The sequence below is a fragment of the Eptesicus fuscus genome, chromosome 6 (genome assembly GCF_027574615.1).
Source record: "Eptesicus fuscus isolate TK198812 chromosome 6, DD_ASM_mEF_20220401, whole genome shotgun sequence".
Classification (NCBI taxonomy): domain Eukaryota; kingdom Metazoa; phylum Chordata; class Mammalia; order Chiroptera; family Vespertilionidae; genus Eptesicus; species Eptesicus fuscus.
The window spans coordinates 32,039,992-32,054,522 of record NC_072478.1 but is presented as its reverse complement, the minus strand read 5'-3'; the positions used below and the strand labels follow the sequence as shown (position 1 = coordinate 32,054,522).

Below are 14,531 nucleotides of genomic sequence, written 5' to 3'. Positions count from 1 at the left end.
CAGTGGAGAGAGCATCAGCCTGTGGCCTGAAGGGTCCCAGGTTCGATTTCAGTCAAGGGCACGTACCTGGCCCTGGTCGAGGTATGTGCAGGAGGTAACCAATTGATGTGTCTCTCACCTTGATGTTTCGCTCTCTCTAAAAAAATCAATGAAAATCCCTAAAATCAAAAACAAAAAATATCCTCAGAGAGGATTAACAAAACAAATAAACAAACAAACAAAAATTCCCTACCATAATATTAATGAAAAGCGCTGGGTCTCTAATCCTGTTTGTGAAACTGAATTTGTTTTTTTAATTAGAATCAAGCGGTGGTTTAAATCCTGGTCTCTGGAAGGGACTGACAAGCTGTGTAACCTTGAAGATGCCCTTCATTTAATCTCTGAGCCCTTGTTTTCTCCTCTGTTTAAAACAAAAAATAGACTAGATGAACTGATGTGTATGAATCCGCTTTGAGAACTATACAGTATAAAGGGAACATTCTTATCATTTTGGTTTTCCTTCTGCTATGAGTCCTTTGGTGGGGGTGCTATAGAAATTTCTCTACAGAAAGCACTTCTCTATAGAGTGAAGGTTCCACTGACCTAAGAAAAAGGTACACTTTCCTGCTACCAGCGGAGTATGATCATAACGGTGCATTTCAAGTAACTGCAGAAAAAGTGAATTCAGAACTTTTCTCTCCCTAATGAAAAAAATAGCTATTTGACGACCTAATGAAGTCAATAAATTATCATTTCCTAGCAGAGATTTCCAAACTGGTTCTATAGCCCCAATGGATCCTTTGAGCACATGAGTCTTTGGTGCACGGTAGAAGGGAATAAGGGTAGAATCAAAAGTTCACATTATTAGTAAAGATTTAGAAAAAAAGCAGCTGAGGATACACACTGAAGGAAAATGAATATAAAATGCATGTCAATTGGGAGGAGAAAAAGTAGGTACTCGTGAGTAAATCACTTTGATAGCTCTGCTTTAAAGCCCTATTACTTTCTGTTTAAATTTATTTTCAAGTGTTATTATATTCAAAAAAGAGAGAGAGAGAGATGAGCTTTTTAAAATAGGGCTATTTGTATTCTGAGGGACCAATTTTGTTGGGCTGGATGAGGCTTATCACAGGCAGATGTGCAAATGCCCAAGGGAACGGGGATGCTTAAAGCAGAGCAGTAAAATTGTCAGTGAAAACCATTAATCGAAAAAAATAACTTTATGAGGCTTATCACACAGGCCATTCAGGCATGCTTCTGTCTGGTTTCCCGGCCTCTCCTAAGCCAGGAGTAGAAGAGAAATCTGGGGGAGATGAGGGAATTGAAGGACGATAAAAGTTGATGGTAATGTATGCTTACAAATTGTCAGCACAAACATTTCTCTGGCTTAAGAAGGAAAAGAACAACAAAAACCAAAGGCTAAACAGAAGCCTTCTCCACGGGCTTTTGACATTAACCATCTGTCACATACTAGCAGGGCTTGCCTAAGTTGAAATATTTGTGATAAATTAAAAACTTTAAAAGTTGTACTGCTAATTAAAGCCCAAAGGGAAACCAGGACAAATTAAACAATGATAAAGAACAATTATGCTATGAATAAATAAAGTTCGTGACTGTATTGATCTACGTGTATTGTTTATGTAACTATACTAATTACAGTCACTATTTATGCTTGGTAGTTTTGCTGAGAAGCACAGGCATCATCAAACCTTCCAAAAGTATGTGGAGATCTTGGACTGGGTGATGATGCCCGTGATAACTGGCTGTGAGTGTGGCCAAGGCCCCCTCTCCATGAGGCAGCAGTTTGCCCTCACTGTAGGCCACCGCCCTCTTAGACATAAGCAACCTCCTAAGTGATGCAAGATGCTTGAGAAAATGAAGAGACGCCGGTGTGGGGCTGAGAGAGGAGGAAATGGGTATTGAGGAAACTCAAGGAGGGAACCCAGGGAGAGTCAGGAGTAACTAAAACTCTGACCCCTGCAGCTGTCGAGGTTGGTAGACCCAGTCGAGGTGCGATTGCGATGGAAAATATTACATATTCACTTGATAGAAAGTTATTGTGTTATATAGACAGGTTTATTTTCTAGGGAGATTTCAGGAGAAACTAGGGAAGCAGGTGGAACTTAGGGGAATGCATTACAAAGGCAAGGAGGAGAGGGACAGATCCCCAAAGTCTGCCCATGAGGTTCCTGAGATCTGAACACGTGAATATTTCCTTGCCTGTCTCTCCGCGCCCTCCCCCCACCCCGTCCCCCGCCACCGCCCCGCGCCCCCATAAATAGAAAAGGGGCGTATGATACTTGGAGAAGTTAAAGCTTTGTGAATGGAAGGGTTGGAAGAGAAAAAAAGCACAGGAGTGCAGAAGTATACAAAGAATATTCCTTAGGCCATCTTTCCAATATTCCTTAGGCCAATATTCCTTAGGCTTTTATGCCACTGGGGCCATCCTCACTTTACCCTATCAGGACTTAGAGCCTTCAAATATGCGAGTTCTCTCTAAAAAGAGAAACAGCCTTAGGGAAACAGTTTCAAGTCTACATGCATTGCTGTGAGCTTACCGTGTTGTCTATTATTTTGTAGATTTGAGTTTTCAGAGCCCACCCCTTAACAGGGTACCTGATTTCCCCTCAAGCTTTCAGCGCTAGTGCTGCCTCGTTGCAGCTGCTCCATTTAACCACCTTTTGGTGTGAATCGTTGATGGGAGATGGGAATCAAGCCTAGACCTTCTCACTCATGCTTTATAATTTTGAACATTGTTTATTAAAATTCCCTACATATCGTCGGGCCGGTGTGCTCAGTGGGTGAGCATCGACCTGTGAACCAGAAGGTCATGGTCCCATTCCTGGACAGGGTACTTGTCCGAGTTGCGGCTCGACCCCCAGTAGGGGATGTGCAAGAGGCAGCCAATCAGTGATTCCCTGTCATCATTGATGTTTCTACCTCTCCCTCTCCCTTCCTCTCTCTGAAATAAACAACAACATATTTTTAGAAAATTCTACACATATCAAGAAGTGCCCAAATATTAGTTATTATAAAATTCCATACAGAACAAAACAATTTAAAAATATAAACACCACAGTAGAGCCAGGTGCCATTTTATTTTTTTATATTTTATTGATTTTTCACAGAGAGGAAGGGAGAGGGATAGAGAGCTGGAAACATCGACCAGCTGCCTCCTGCACACCCCCTACTGGGGATGTGCCCACAACCAATGTACATGCCCCTGACCAGAATCGAACCTGGGACCCTTCAGTCCACAGGCTGACGCTATATCCACTGAGCCAAACCGGTTTCGGCGACCAGGTGCCATTTTTAATTAACCTCCAGAGATTTCCCCATCTCGTGTGAAGGTGTGGGGAAAAAAAAATTTTTTTTTTTTTTAATCCTAAGAGCTGGCCCCACAATTCCTCTTTGGAAAGGGTGAGGAGGTAGCTGTCTCCTGGGGGAGAGCTGTTGATGAGCTTGTAGAGGGAGATGACACCTCGAGGGCTTGGATGTATGGGGCACCCCCTTCAGAGGAGAGGAAACCTGCTCTGCTGGAGATTCGGGAAGTTTGTGGTTTCTGCTCCTTTGAGGGCAGGGGAGGGGGAGCAGAGGGACAGGGGAGGAAAGAGGAAAGAAAAGCCCGCTTGGGTCCAGAAGCTGAGATGAGGTAAGGGAGAGAGCCCGGGAAGGTGTTAGACAGTGATTCCACCCATCTGATCAAATTTATTTGCTATTGCTGGGAAGTAAACCCTGCCTTCCATCTCTATAGTAAATTCTACTCAATTTGCACATGGAAGCAAGATCTCAAAATCTAGGAGGCCAAGAAAACAAAAGTCCCTTGGGGACAATTCACAAAAACTCGGGGGTGGGAGTGGGTTTTGGACTTCCCAGGCCCTGAAATGGGACTCAAAGGACCCCAGCTGACATCTTGGTTCCCGTTCTTTTTGTCTTTTTCCTACCAAATTAAGTATAAAAACAAATACCTTTTGTCTCTCACTGAACTTTTGCTTGGAGGTTAGACGTCCTCACTTCTAGGTTCTGATTTGGGCACGGATTTCAAAACGCTTGCTGTTTCAGAGCATTCATTGTAATACAAGTAACCAAAGCCTTGCATTGCCTGCTTACTCTAATTGCCTTAGATAAGACCTTATCTTTTCCTGTGCTCTGCCAAGTCCAGCCTCTGCCGTTACCTCCTTCACCTCTTTCCAGGATCACTTGATTCTGATTATTTAAAATACTTCTTGCCCAGCCGAGGTGGCTCAGTGGTTGAGTGTTGACCTATGAACCAGGAGGTCACAGCTCAATTCCTGGTCAGGACACACACCCGGGTTGCAGGCTTGATCTCCCGTTGGGGGCGTGCAGGAGGCAACTGATCAGTGATTCTCTTTCATCATTGATCTCTCTCTCTCTCTCTCTCTCTCTCTCTCTCTCTCTCTCTCTCTCTCCTTTCCTCTCTGAAATCAATACAAATATATTTTAAAAATAAAATAAATAAAATAAAATGTTTCTTTAAGCTTTTTAACTTCCCCCTCCCCCCCTCACACACACACACACTCTGGCTCAAAAGAGGAGGGAAACGGATTCTACTCCAAAGTAATTCCTGGTTCCTGTCATGGAAAGTATGATGGTTTATGAGTCAGAAAACCCAGGTTTCTAGCCCCAGCTCTACCTTTAATGCAGCAGTCGCTCAGCCTCTTTGAGTTTTCCTTTCTCCACGTATAAAATGAGAGTCGGATTCCGACACCTTTCAGGTCCATTCCAGGCTAATGTCTGATCTATGGGCCCCCTAGCTTCCTTCCACATTCCCTCCCCTTCTCTCCTGAGACCTGAGGGACACAGCTATGACTGAGGCTGCTTTACATAGGATAACCAGAAGGTTCCATTATTCCGCGGCTCCTACTTATAAAGCAATATAAACAGGTTTCTGTCTCCCATCTTTTTCTTTGAACCTTGGAAAATATAATGAACTGAAATAGAAGAATTTACAAAACAAAGTTATGCAGGGGTTTCCTTGCAGGCACTCTTTAATAGACTCTCATTTCTGGTGAACTCCCCAGGTGTTTGTTTTATCATGTTTTTTTTTTTTGTTTGTTTGGATGTGCAGAACTAAAAATATCTATAGGAGAGATGTTTAATTATTCGGCTCAGTCAGTGCAGTTCTTGAGAATTCCATTGGGAAGAAAGAATATGGGCTTTGCAGTCGGAGGGACCTGGGTTCTTTTACTAAAGGGCATGACTTTCAATAAGTTACTTAACCTCTCTGAGCCTCCGTTTCTTCATCTGTTAAATGGGAATATATTAAGTATAATACATGGTTACGTGTCCCCTCCACCCCCTGCCATATACGATCTTATTTTTCACTTTGCTGACCAAGAACACAAGTTTGGTGCCCTAGCCAGTTTGGCTCAGTGGATAGACCATTGGCCTGTGGACCAAAGGATCCCAGGTTTGATTCCAGTCAAGGGCACATACCTCGGCTGCAGGCTTCTCCCTGGCCCGGGCCCTGGTCGGCTGCATGCAGGAGGCAGCCAATCGATGTTTCTCTCACATCGATATTTCTCTCTGTCTTTCCCTCTTCCACTCTCTCTACAAATCAATGGGAAAATATCCTCGGGTGAGGTTTTTTTTAAAAAAAAAGAACACAGGTTTGGGACTTAAACAGCCTAAGTTTGTTGCCTGATACCACAATGTTAGTAGCTCTGTGAGTCTGGCCAAGTTATTGACCCCTCGGAGATTCCTTTTTCTCATGTGTGAAAGGGAATTAGTAACAGCACTAACGGGGTTGGGAGCGGGATGTAAAGCATTGAGCACGGCGCCTCCTCAAAGCAGGCGTTCAGTAAATAGTGGCTAGCGGTGGGGCAGCACCAAATCCACAGTGGGAGACGGGAGGAAAGACGAGAGCTAGCTGACGGTGAGCAGCTGCCCAGGGGGGTCTGCCCGGCCGCCGGAAGGGGGCTCCAGCCTTTGGAATAAGCTCTCTTTCTTGCTTTTGCCTTTACTCCTCCAGTTTTCTTTATCTTCTCCCTTTCTCTTCTAGTTTCCACTCTGTAAAATATGCTTGCACCTATAGTAGTATGAAATTTGAACCAGCTATTTTCTTTCCCTGCCTGGCATCTGTACCATCTTGTGCCTGTGAACACACAGGCTCCTGCATTGACACCTGATCTGGGGTGTCCGGTGAGCGTGTGGATCTGTGTCATGTGCCCCCACTGCTTACTAACTACAGCGCTGATTCTTAATGTCTGATACCCCAGAGGAGACAAGGCCTATTTGCTAAGAATCTTGGGGGTAAAATGCACCCTCAGGAAGAACCCCACTTAGAGCCTGCATTTCTCCTTTGTCTGCAAGAACACCATTTGCTTGTCCTGTCTTGTTGCCTCTTGTTCTATCACGTGAGGATAATACATGGCCCTGGCGTTTCCAACAGGAGTGATTCTACCTGCTTCTCTCTCGCTGAATATCTAGACTGGGGCCAAATGCTGCTGGTTTTTATTTAAGAGCTAAACACCAAATATTGGACACAAATTGCCTTCTCTTCAGGATCTACCAGAAGAGAAGAAACGTGTTTATGAGCTATGTAAAATTATTTGTTATATACATATTATTTATGACATATTTTAATCGCTGTTACTACCAGAGTTTAAAACATGCATGTACAGCCGAAACCGGTTTGGCTCAGTGGATAGAGTGTCGGCCTGCGAATTGAAAGGTCCCAGGTTCGATTCCGGTCAAGGGCATGTACCTTGGTTGCGGGCACATCCCCAGTAGGGGGTGTGCAAGAGGCAGCTGATCGATGTTTCTCTCTCATCGATGTTTCTAACTCTCTATCCCTCTCCCTTCCTCTCTGTAAAAAAATCAATAAAATACATTAAAAAAAAAAAAAAAAAAGCACTGCCCCGAGGACCTTATGGAAAGACAGACAATGAAATAAATAAAAAACACATGGTATCTTAGACAGTGACAGGTGCTATGTTGTTGTATAATTAAAAAAATAATAATAATAAAATAAAACATGCATGTACATATGTAGGGTGTGTGTGTGTGTGTGTATAGGACATTTAGTAACATAGTATTTCATCACAAACTACAGTAGAAACTAATTTTCTGAGACATGGATGTTTTGAAATCTGAGTTCATAATCATTGCTAACAGCCGTTTGAGCTTTACGGCCTACGAACATTTTGCAACACACCCCTCCCTTATTTCACTTACTTCATGGTGCTCTCACCTAGTCTTGGATTTAAATTTCAAAACCCTGCCTAGAGTTGCTTAGCCTTCCTCCACAGCTGACAGTTTTACCCCAAGGCTAACAACAAAGGTCTGAGGCTTCCTTAACACCATGCTGATTCTTCTCCCCAACGCCTTGCCTGTTTCTCACAGAAGCAGAGTGAGCTGGGAGGAAAGGGGAGCATCCCCTGCACAGGAGCTGACCTACGCAGGGGCCCCCTCGAAGGGTGGCCAGGTGGGTCTGAGCAGCCTTCTGGGCTCCCAGACAGGCAGGAGGGAGGCAGGGTCCTCCTCACAGAATTCCCCCATGGAAAGTCCATGAAGCAGCTCCCTCCTGGGGATTAAGCTGAAGCCAGGAGGAGCCACCACCCCTCTTAGACTCCCCTCTCAGAGGGAAGCCCCTGGAGGGGGTGCGGGAGGCAGCCATCTCATCTGGGCTCTGAGCCTGTATCCCCAACAGTGGCCCTTATTACCCAGCCCCAGGCCTAAGCTTAGGCAGTTTACAGGGCTGAGTCGAAGCTGTGTTCCTATGACTAAAACAAACCAAAAAAAAACTTCTGGTTTTATGATTTGCAAACACAGCAATCCATATTTATATACAGTTTTAAAAATAATATCCTTCTCTTTTTTAAATGTTTTTTCATTGTGGGTGTTTTTTTTTTCTCTTAGAGGGAGAGAAAAGGGACAGGGAAAGAGTGAGAGAGAGACATCAATTGGGTGATTGAATCTGAGCATGTGCCCTGACCAGGAAACGAACCAGTGACCTTTTGGTGAATGGGACAGCGTGCAACCAACTGAGCCACACCGGCCAGGGCTTTATACACAGTTTCACCACATCACTCTGAACTGAGAGTCATAATAAAGTGTTCAGGGTAGATTTTTAAAAGGGGATGTGGGTGGGGTCTCCTATAAAGTGAAGATTGTCACCTTCTTTACCTCCCTTTACCATTTCACAGGCCTGGGAAGATTAATGAAATAACAAATATATGACTCTGCACCATGCCCAGCGGTCATATATTTGCAATTATTATTCACGAGGGGGGCATCGCAGGGGCTGTCATCATCGATCCTGTGTTTACTCCCACATGCCCCTTTACCTAATCTATGCTCTTAAGTTATATGTGGGTTTATCCATTGGTGGTGTTTGTATCAATGATCATTTGCAAATTTCTGCAAATAACATGAATGGAAAACAACAACAAAAGGTCCAATCAGGAGTGACAGATACAGGTAGGGAAGCTGGCATGTACCCTATTGATAGCCTTAGCCTTAGCCTCCTCTTCCCTGGGTCCGTTGGCCTCAGGAGCGTCTCCCCAATCTCATGACTTCTTTCTGCCCAATAAAATCCAGCCTGAGGACAGGAGTGTTCTATCCCTGCTTCAGAGTCCACCCGCTCAGTGGTTCCGGCCATTGCTCTGAAATGGGGGGGAAAAAGGAATCATTCATGTGTTTACTCACTGATCCAACAAGTAGTTTACAGGCCCTGAACTCGGCACGAGGGGTACAACCCTAACATGATATGGTCTCTACCCTCCAGATACTTACAGGCAGGGGGTGGAGGGGCGTGAGGGGAAGCTTCCGGTCAAGGAAGGGGTGACTCCTAGGTACTTGGGTTGAGCAATCGTATTAATGTTCCTGCCACCACTACTGAGACTACAACCCAATAGGACATGCTAGGTGTGAGGTAACGGACTCAGAAGAGAGCTGAACGTGTGAGCCAGGAGCTCGGGAGGGAGGGCGGAGTGAGAGGAGGTGAGATAGCAATTGAAGAGTTAGGCACTGATGGCCCAGGATGTGGGCCAAGAACAGAACGCTGGAGAATTCTTTTTTTTGTTTGTTTGTTTTTAGTATGTTTTTATTGATTTCAGAGAGGGAGAAACATTGATGATGAGAGAGAACTATTCATCGGCTGCCTCCTGTGTGCCCCACACTGTGGGGACCGAGCCCACAGCCAGGTCATGTGCCCTGACCGGGAATCGAACCGTGACCTCCTGCTTCATAGGTCAACGCTCAACCACTGAGCCATGCCAGCCGGGCAGAGAATTCTTTTTTTTTTTTTTTTAAATATATTTTATTGATTTTTTACAGAGAGGAAGGGAGAGGGATAGAGAGCTAGAAACATCGATGAGAGAGAAACATCAATCAGCTGCCTCCTGCACACCTCCTACTGGGGATGTGCCCGCAACCAAGATACATGCCCTTGACCGGAATCGAACCTGGGACCTTTCAGTTCGCAGGCTGACGCTCTATCCACTGAGCCAAACCGGTTTTGGCAGGGCAGAGAATTCTTGATGTGTAAAGCATGGCCTCACATTTCTCTTCTCCAATGTCCTTCCATTTAAAGACGTAGAAACCGGCTGGGGAGAGGAATGGGCTTTGTGATGATGCCCCGGTAATGGGATTACTGTCGCCACCATCAGCCCGTCCAGTCACAGGCCACCACAGATGGACCTGGGCGTATGTGAGGATTGTTTATATCAGCATCGTTTGTAAGTGCAAGACTGGGAACAGCGCAAAAACTTACCAGTGTGGTTCATCTATAAATAGACTGTACTACCGCCGTCGGAAGATTAAGGAAGTTCTTTAAGCACTGATTTCTATCACTTGGGAATTTACACTGTTTTAGGAGCTCTGTGCCAGGAACCAGGGGCTGGTCCCCAACATTGGTGGAAAAAGAAAAAAAGTTTCCATGCTGAAACCGGTTTGGCTCAGTGGATAGAGCGTCGGTCTGCGGACTCAAGGGTCCCGGGTTCGATTCCGGTCAAGGCATGTACCTTGGTTGCTGGCACATCCCCAGTAGGGGGTGTGCAAGAGGCAGCTGATCGATGTTTCTCTCTCATCGATGTTTCTGGCTCTCTATCCCTCTCTCTTCCTCTCTGTAAAAAATCAATAAAATATATTTAAAAAAAAAAGTTTCCAGTTATTTCTAGATTGTCAGATGCTCTAGACCGGTGATTCTCAAGCTTTCTAATGCCGCGACCCTTTAATACAGTTCCTCATGTTGTGGTGACTCCCAACCATAAAATTATTTTCGTTGCTACTTCATAACTGTAACTTTGCTACTGTTATGAATCGTAATGTAAATATCTGTGTTTTCCGATGGTCTTAGGCTCCACAGCAGCGGTTCTCAACCTGTGGGTTGCGACAGGTTGCGAACTGCTAGCAGGGTCACCTAAGACCATCGGAAAACATAGATATTTACATTACGATTCATTAACAGTAGCAAAGTTACAGTTATGAAGTAGCAACGAAAATAATTTTATGGTCGGGGGTCACCACCACATGAGGAACTGTATTAAAGGGTCGCGGCATTAGAAAGCTTGAGAACCACTGCTCTAGACCAAGATCCAGGCCTGTCAGGTGTGCACCCGTGTACACAATGTCCTCGAGTTTTCCCCTTAAACTTGTCTTTTCTCTTGTAACAATGAACATTCAAGTCTTACAATGAAGAGAAGAGGGCCTAGGAACTTGCCTTCACGGACAGCAGGGGAGTGTGGACGTAAGGAGACCGTCTTCCCTGAGCCCAGCTTGAAGGGAGGAGAAAGCCCACCATCAGGGAAGGCGGTGACCATTACTGAGGGGAGGGAAGGCGGTGGTGGGTAGTCCCTGGGAGCTGCCACAGAGAAAAAGGAGCGCTCGAGGAGCCTGCCTGGGCCTGTGGACTTCCCTGGGGGCTTAGGAGAAAGGGGTTCCTCAAATGCAGGAGTAAATAAGTTTTGTGCAGTAATAGGATTAAATTTGAAACTGTTACAGGTGAGGTGTGACTAGCCCATTCTTGAATCACATAGAGCTAGTTTTATGGTGTGTTTTTTTCCTTCCAGCAGGTATTATTTTACTTTCATTGTTACTAAAATAGCACAAAGGAACACTTCTACGTGTTGTCTTACCTTGTGCTGATCTTAGAGCAACACTGAACATGCTTACCCCATGCTGATCTCAACACTGCACACCGGGGAAGATTATATCTGCCATTCCTTCCCCCTTTCCTCTCCCATTCTAACGACGCGCTGTGTTTAACCCCAGTTTTGCCTGCTCTTTGCCAGAAAAATCAGTAAACATAGACGGATCTCTCTGCTATAGGCAGGCAGCCGAAGGTTCAGTGAGGTGCAAGATTCCACCTTTGCTCCCAGGGAGCCTACATTTTCATCAGAAGACAAATAATGACATTCAGAAATACAGAGTCAGTAAAGCACCGAACAGACTGTCAAATTACAGCGGGAAGGCTGGGGAGTGTTGGGGAGGGGCGGGGAAAGAGATCAACCAAAGCACTTGTAAGCATGCATATAAGCACAACCAATGGACACAAGACACTGGGGGGGTAGGGGTGGGATGAGGGCATGCGATAGGGGGTAGGGGAGGCTGGGGGAAGGTCAATTGAAAAAAAAAAAGGAGATATATGTACTACTATATGTAATACTTTAAACAATAAAAAAATTAAAAAAAAGAAAGAAACAAATGCTAAATGCCGAGAGCATAGATATGTTCAGTGCTAAGCCAGAGGCCTCGATAGAAATCCAGCCGAGGCAGAAACCCCTGAGGGTCAGGTCACCGGAGCTCCTTGCAGAAGGCGGGCCTCGAAGGACAGGTTGTATTTCGAGAAGGAGCAAAGAGAGCAGCTGAGGTCGGACCAGTCGGTGTGATGCATCTTTGTGGACTAGGAGGACCGGAGACAGCAGTCATCGGCTGAAGCAATTTCTGAGTTCCCCCAGATGGACAGAAACCCTGTGTGTTGCAACCATTTCTAACAGAGCATTAGGGGGACATAACAAATGATCTGCTGCTGAGACTTGCCAGCTGAACATGGAGTAATAGGAGGGGGGTTGTGCTCGGGGAAGGCTATGGCATCTGCGTGTCTGCTCAGTCTCCTTGTGTCTCTGCACACGGTAGGAGCCCAAGTAAGGGTAAACGTACAAGTTTCCTGCAAGCTCAACTCGTATGATTTCTCTCCATTCTTTCCTCTTCCCTTTCCTGCTACGGCCAGACGCAGAGGACAAATCCTTTCTCACCGTGAGTTTTGGTTGGAAGGTCAGCCTGTGACATTTGCCTTTTCAGAGAGAATGTGTGCATGCCCAGATTAGTAGGGGGTATGAAATATGGGCGCCGGATGCTCACCTGGCCTAAGCATCACAAGTCTCCAGCCCCAGCCCTAACACCTTCTCACTCTGTGAACATGGGCTGGCACTTCACCTGCCTGTTCTTTGGTTTCATTTATTTGCGAAAGGGAGGTGCTAATACCGCCCTGCCTACCTCGCAGAATTCCCTGAGGTTCAGATGAAATTATGGCTGTGAAAGCACTCTGGAGACGAAAGAAGTTATTATTAGCAGCTCAAGGCGAAGATTGCATGGGGATAAGGGGTGGTGAAATTGGAAAGTCTCAATAAATCCCACCCAGTCCTATGATTTTACTCAATGGTTTTACATCATTAAGATACGTTTAATTATATAGCTTCCTTTGATGTTTCAATGACTCTCACTCTAATGATATCTTTCTCCTCCCTAGGTGTCCCTGAGTGCAGAGCCCAGCTCCCCTCTGCAAGTCCCAGCTCAGCTCGCCTGGCCTCCTCCTCGGTTGGCGGGGCTCCCAGCCACCGAGGCAGCAACGAAAGTTCTCATGCAGCATCTTCAGAGACACCCTGGCCTTCGGTCGGTGCCCATCCAGGCTTCAGAGCCGAAGCTGATTTAAAAATGTGGAAAGAGCTCTGGCCAGTGTGGCTCAGTTGGTTGGAACATCATCCAGCACACCAAACGGTTGCGGGTTTGATTGATCCCCATACAGGACTGATAGATGTTTCTCTCTCTCTCTCTCTCTCTCTCTCTCTCTCTCTCTCTCTCTCTCTCTCCTTCCCTCCCTCTCTCTATAAATTAGTAAAACATGTCCTCGGGTGAGGATTTAAAAAAATGTGAACAGATGTTTATAGAAATGACAAGATGCTCCACACTTGGAGCATTGGCTATTACCTGGCTCCTCTATAGAATCGGTTGGTGGCCCTGGCTGGTGTGGCTCAGCTGGTTGGGCATCGTCCTGGGCATGGAAAGGTTGCCAGTTCGATTCCAGGTCAGGACACATGCCCAGGTTGCAGGCTTCTTCCCTGGTAGGAGGTGTGCAGGAGGCAGCCCATCAATATCCAGTTCTCCACATTGATGTTTCTCTCTCACGCTCTTCCTTCCTCTCTGTCTAAAAACCAATAAAAAGTCTTTAGAAAGAAAGAAAAAGAAACTGTCGGTGGTAGGTGCTTGATTGTGAAAGGGAGTTCTACAGTATTTCAGCAAAAGGTATTCATGGCATAAATGTTGACATATTCACAAACATAGATGGAAATGTGATGATAGGGGTTAATAAAGGGTCATGTGATAGTACCCTTGGTAATACTGGGTGTATGAGGCAGGGTCCCAGAAGGATGCACCCAGCACACTTCCGAGGCTGCTTGAGCAGTTTAATGTTCATATACTCCATCCTGTTTACCAGGGTGTCTTAATTTGCTAGGCCTTCCATAACAAAGTATCACTGTCTGAGTCTGCTCAGGCTGCTGTAACAAAAATACCAAAGGTGGGTGGCTTGTAAACAATAGACATTTACTTTCTCACAGTCTGGAGGCTGGAAAGTCCAAGATCACAGTGTCATCAGGGTTGATTTCTTCTGAGGCCTCCCTCCGTGGCTTGCAGATGGCTGCCTTCCCGCTGTGCCTCACACGTGTCCTGTCTGTGTCCCAATCCCCCCTTATTATAAGGACACAAGTCAGATTGGGTGGGGGCCCACCCACATGGCCTCAGTGAGCCTTACTTACCTCTTTGAAAACCCTATCTCCAAAGACAGTCACATACTGAAATCCCAGGGGTTAGGGCTTCAGCATGGGAAATTTGCATGGGGCGGGGGGGTTGGGGGGGGGGGGAGGAAAGACACAATTCACTCACTGAGCAGGTCAAGATGAGATGGGGAAGCACCCAGGAAGTAGCAACTGCAGAAGCCTTTATCGTCCTTTGGCCTGAAGAGGCAGATGGGAAAGGACATGTTGTTCCTAGAACCCAGTGAGAACTGTAGCCGGGGGAGAGGCCACCCAATAGGGTGTGTGCCGTGTGGTGGGGAACACAGCCTACGGGGGCAGAGAACACACAACCGCCCTCTCTCCCCACCCTTTGACACTCCAATAGCACTTCCCTTTGGTCATTTTACCTGAAAGTCAACAGCAAAGACGCCCAGAGGCACAGCTCTTCGATGCCAGCTTCCGAGGCAGGTAGTGGAGCTGAGGAGTGTGGCCAGGAATGGTTGGGGAGGGAAGGATATGAGTGGGACAATGAAGAATACCCAGCACAGTGAGGTAATATGTACATTTCCAAAGGTG

At 46.0% G+C, this 14,531-nt stretch overlaps 1 protein-coding gene across 1 annotated transcript in view; it reads left to right on the top strand.

Annotated features, from left to right (window-relative positions):
* Window positions 1–12,917, top strand: part of FBXO16 (F-box protein 16) — a 53,672-nt gene extending 40,755 nt beyond the window's left edge. The window contains exon 7 of the mRNA XM_054716936.1: window positions 12,692–12,917. Within this exon, the coding sequence (XP_054572911.1) occupies window positions 12,692–12,874 (183 nt within the window). The 3' untranslated portion in view covers window positions 12,875–12,917. The remainder of the gene's footprint in view (window positions 1–12,691) is intronic.
* The last annotated feature ends 1,614 nt before the right edge of the window (window positions 12,918–14,531 follow it).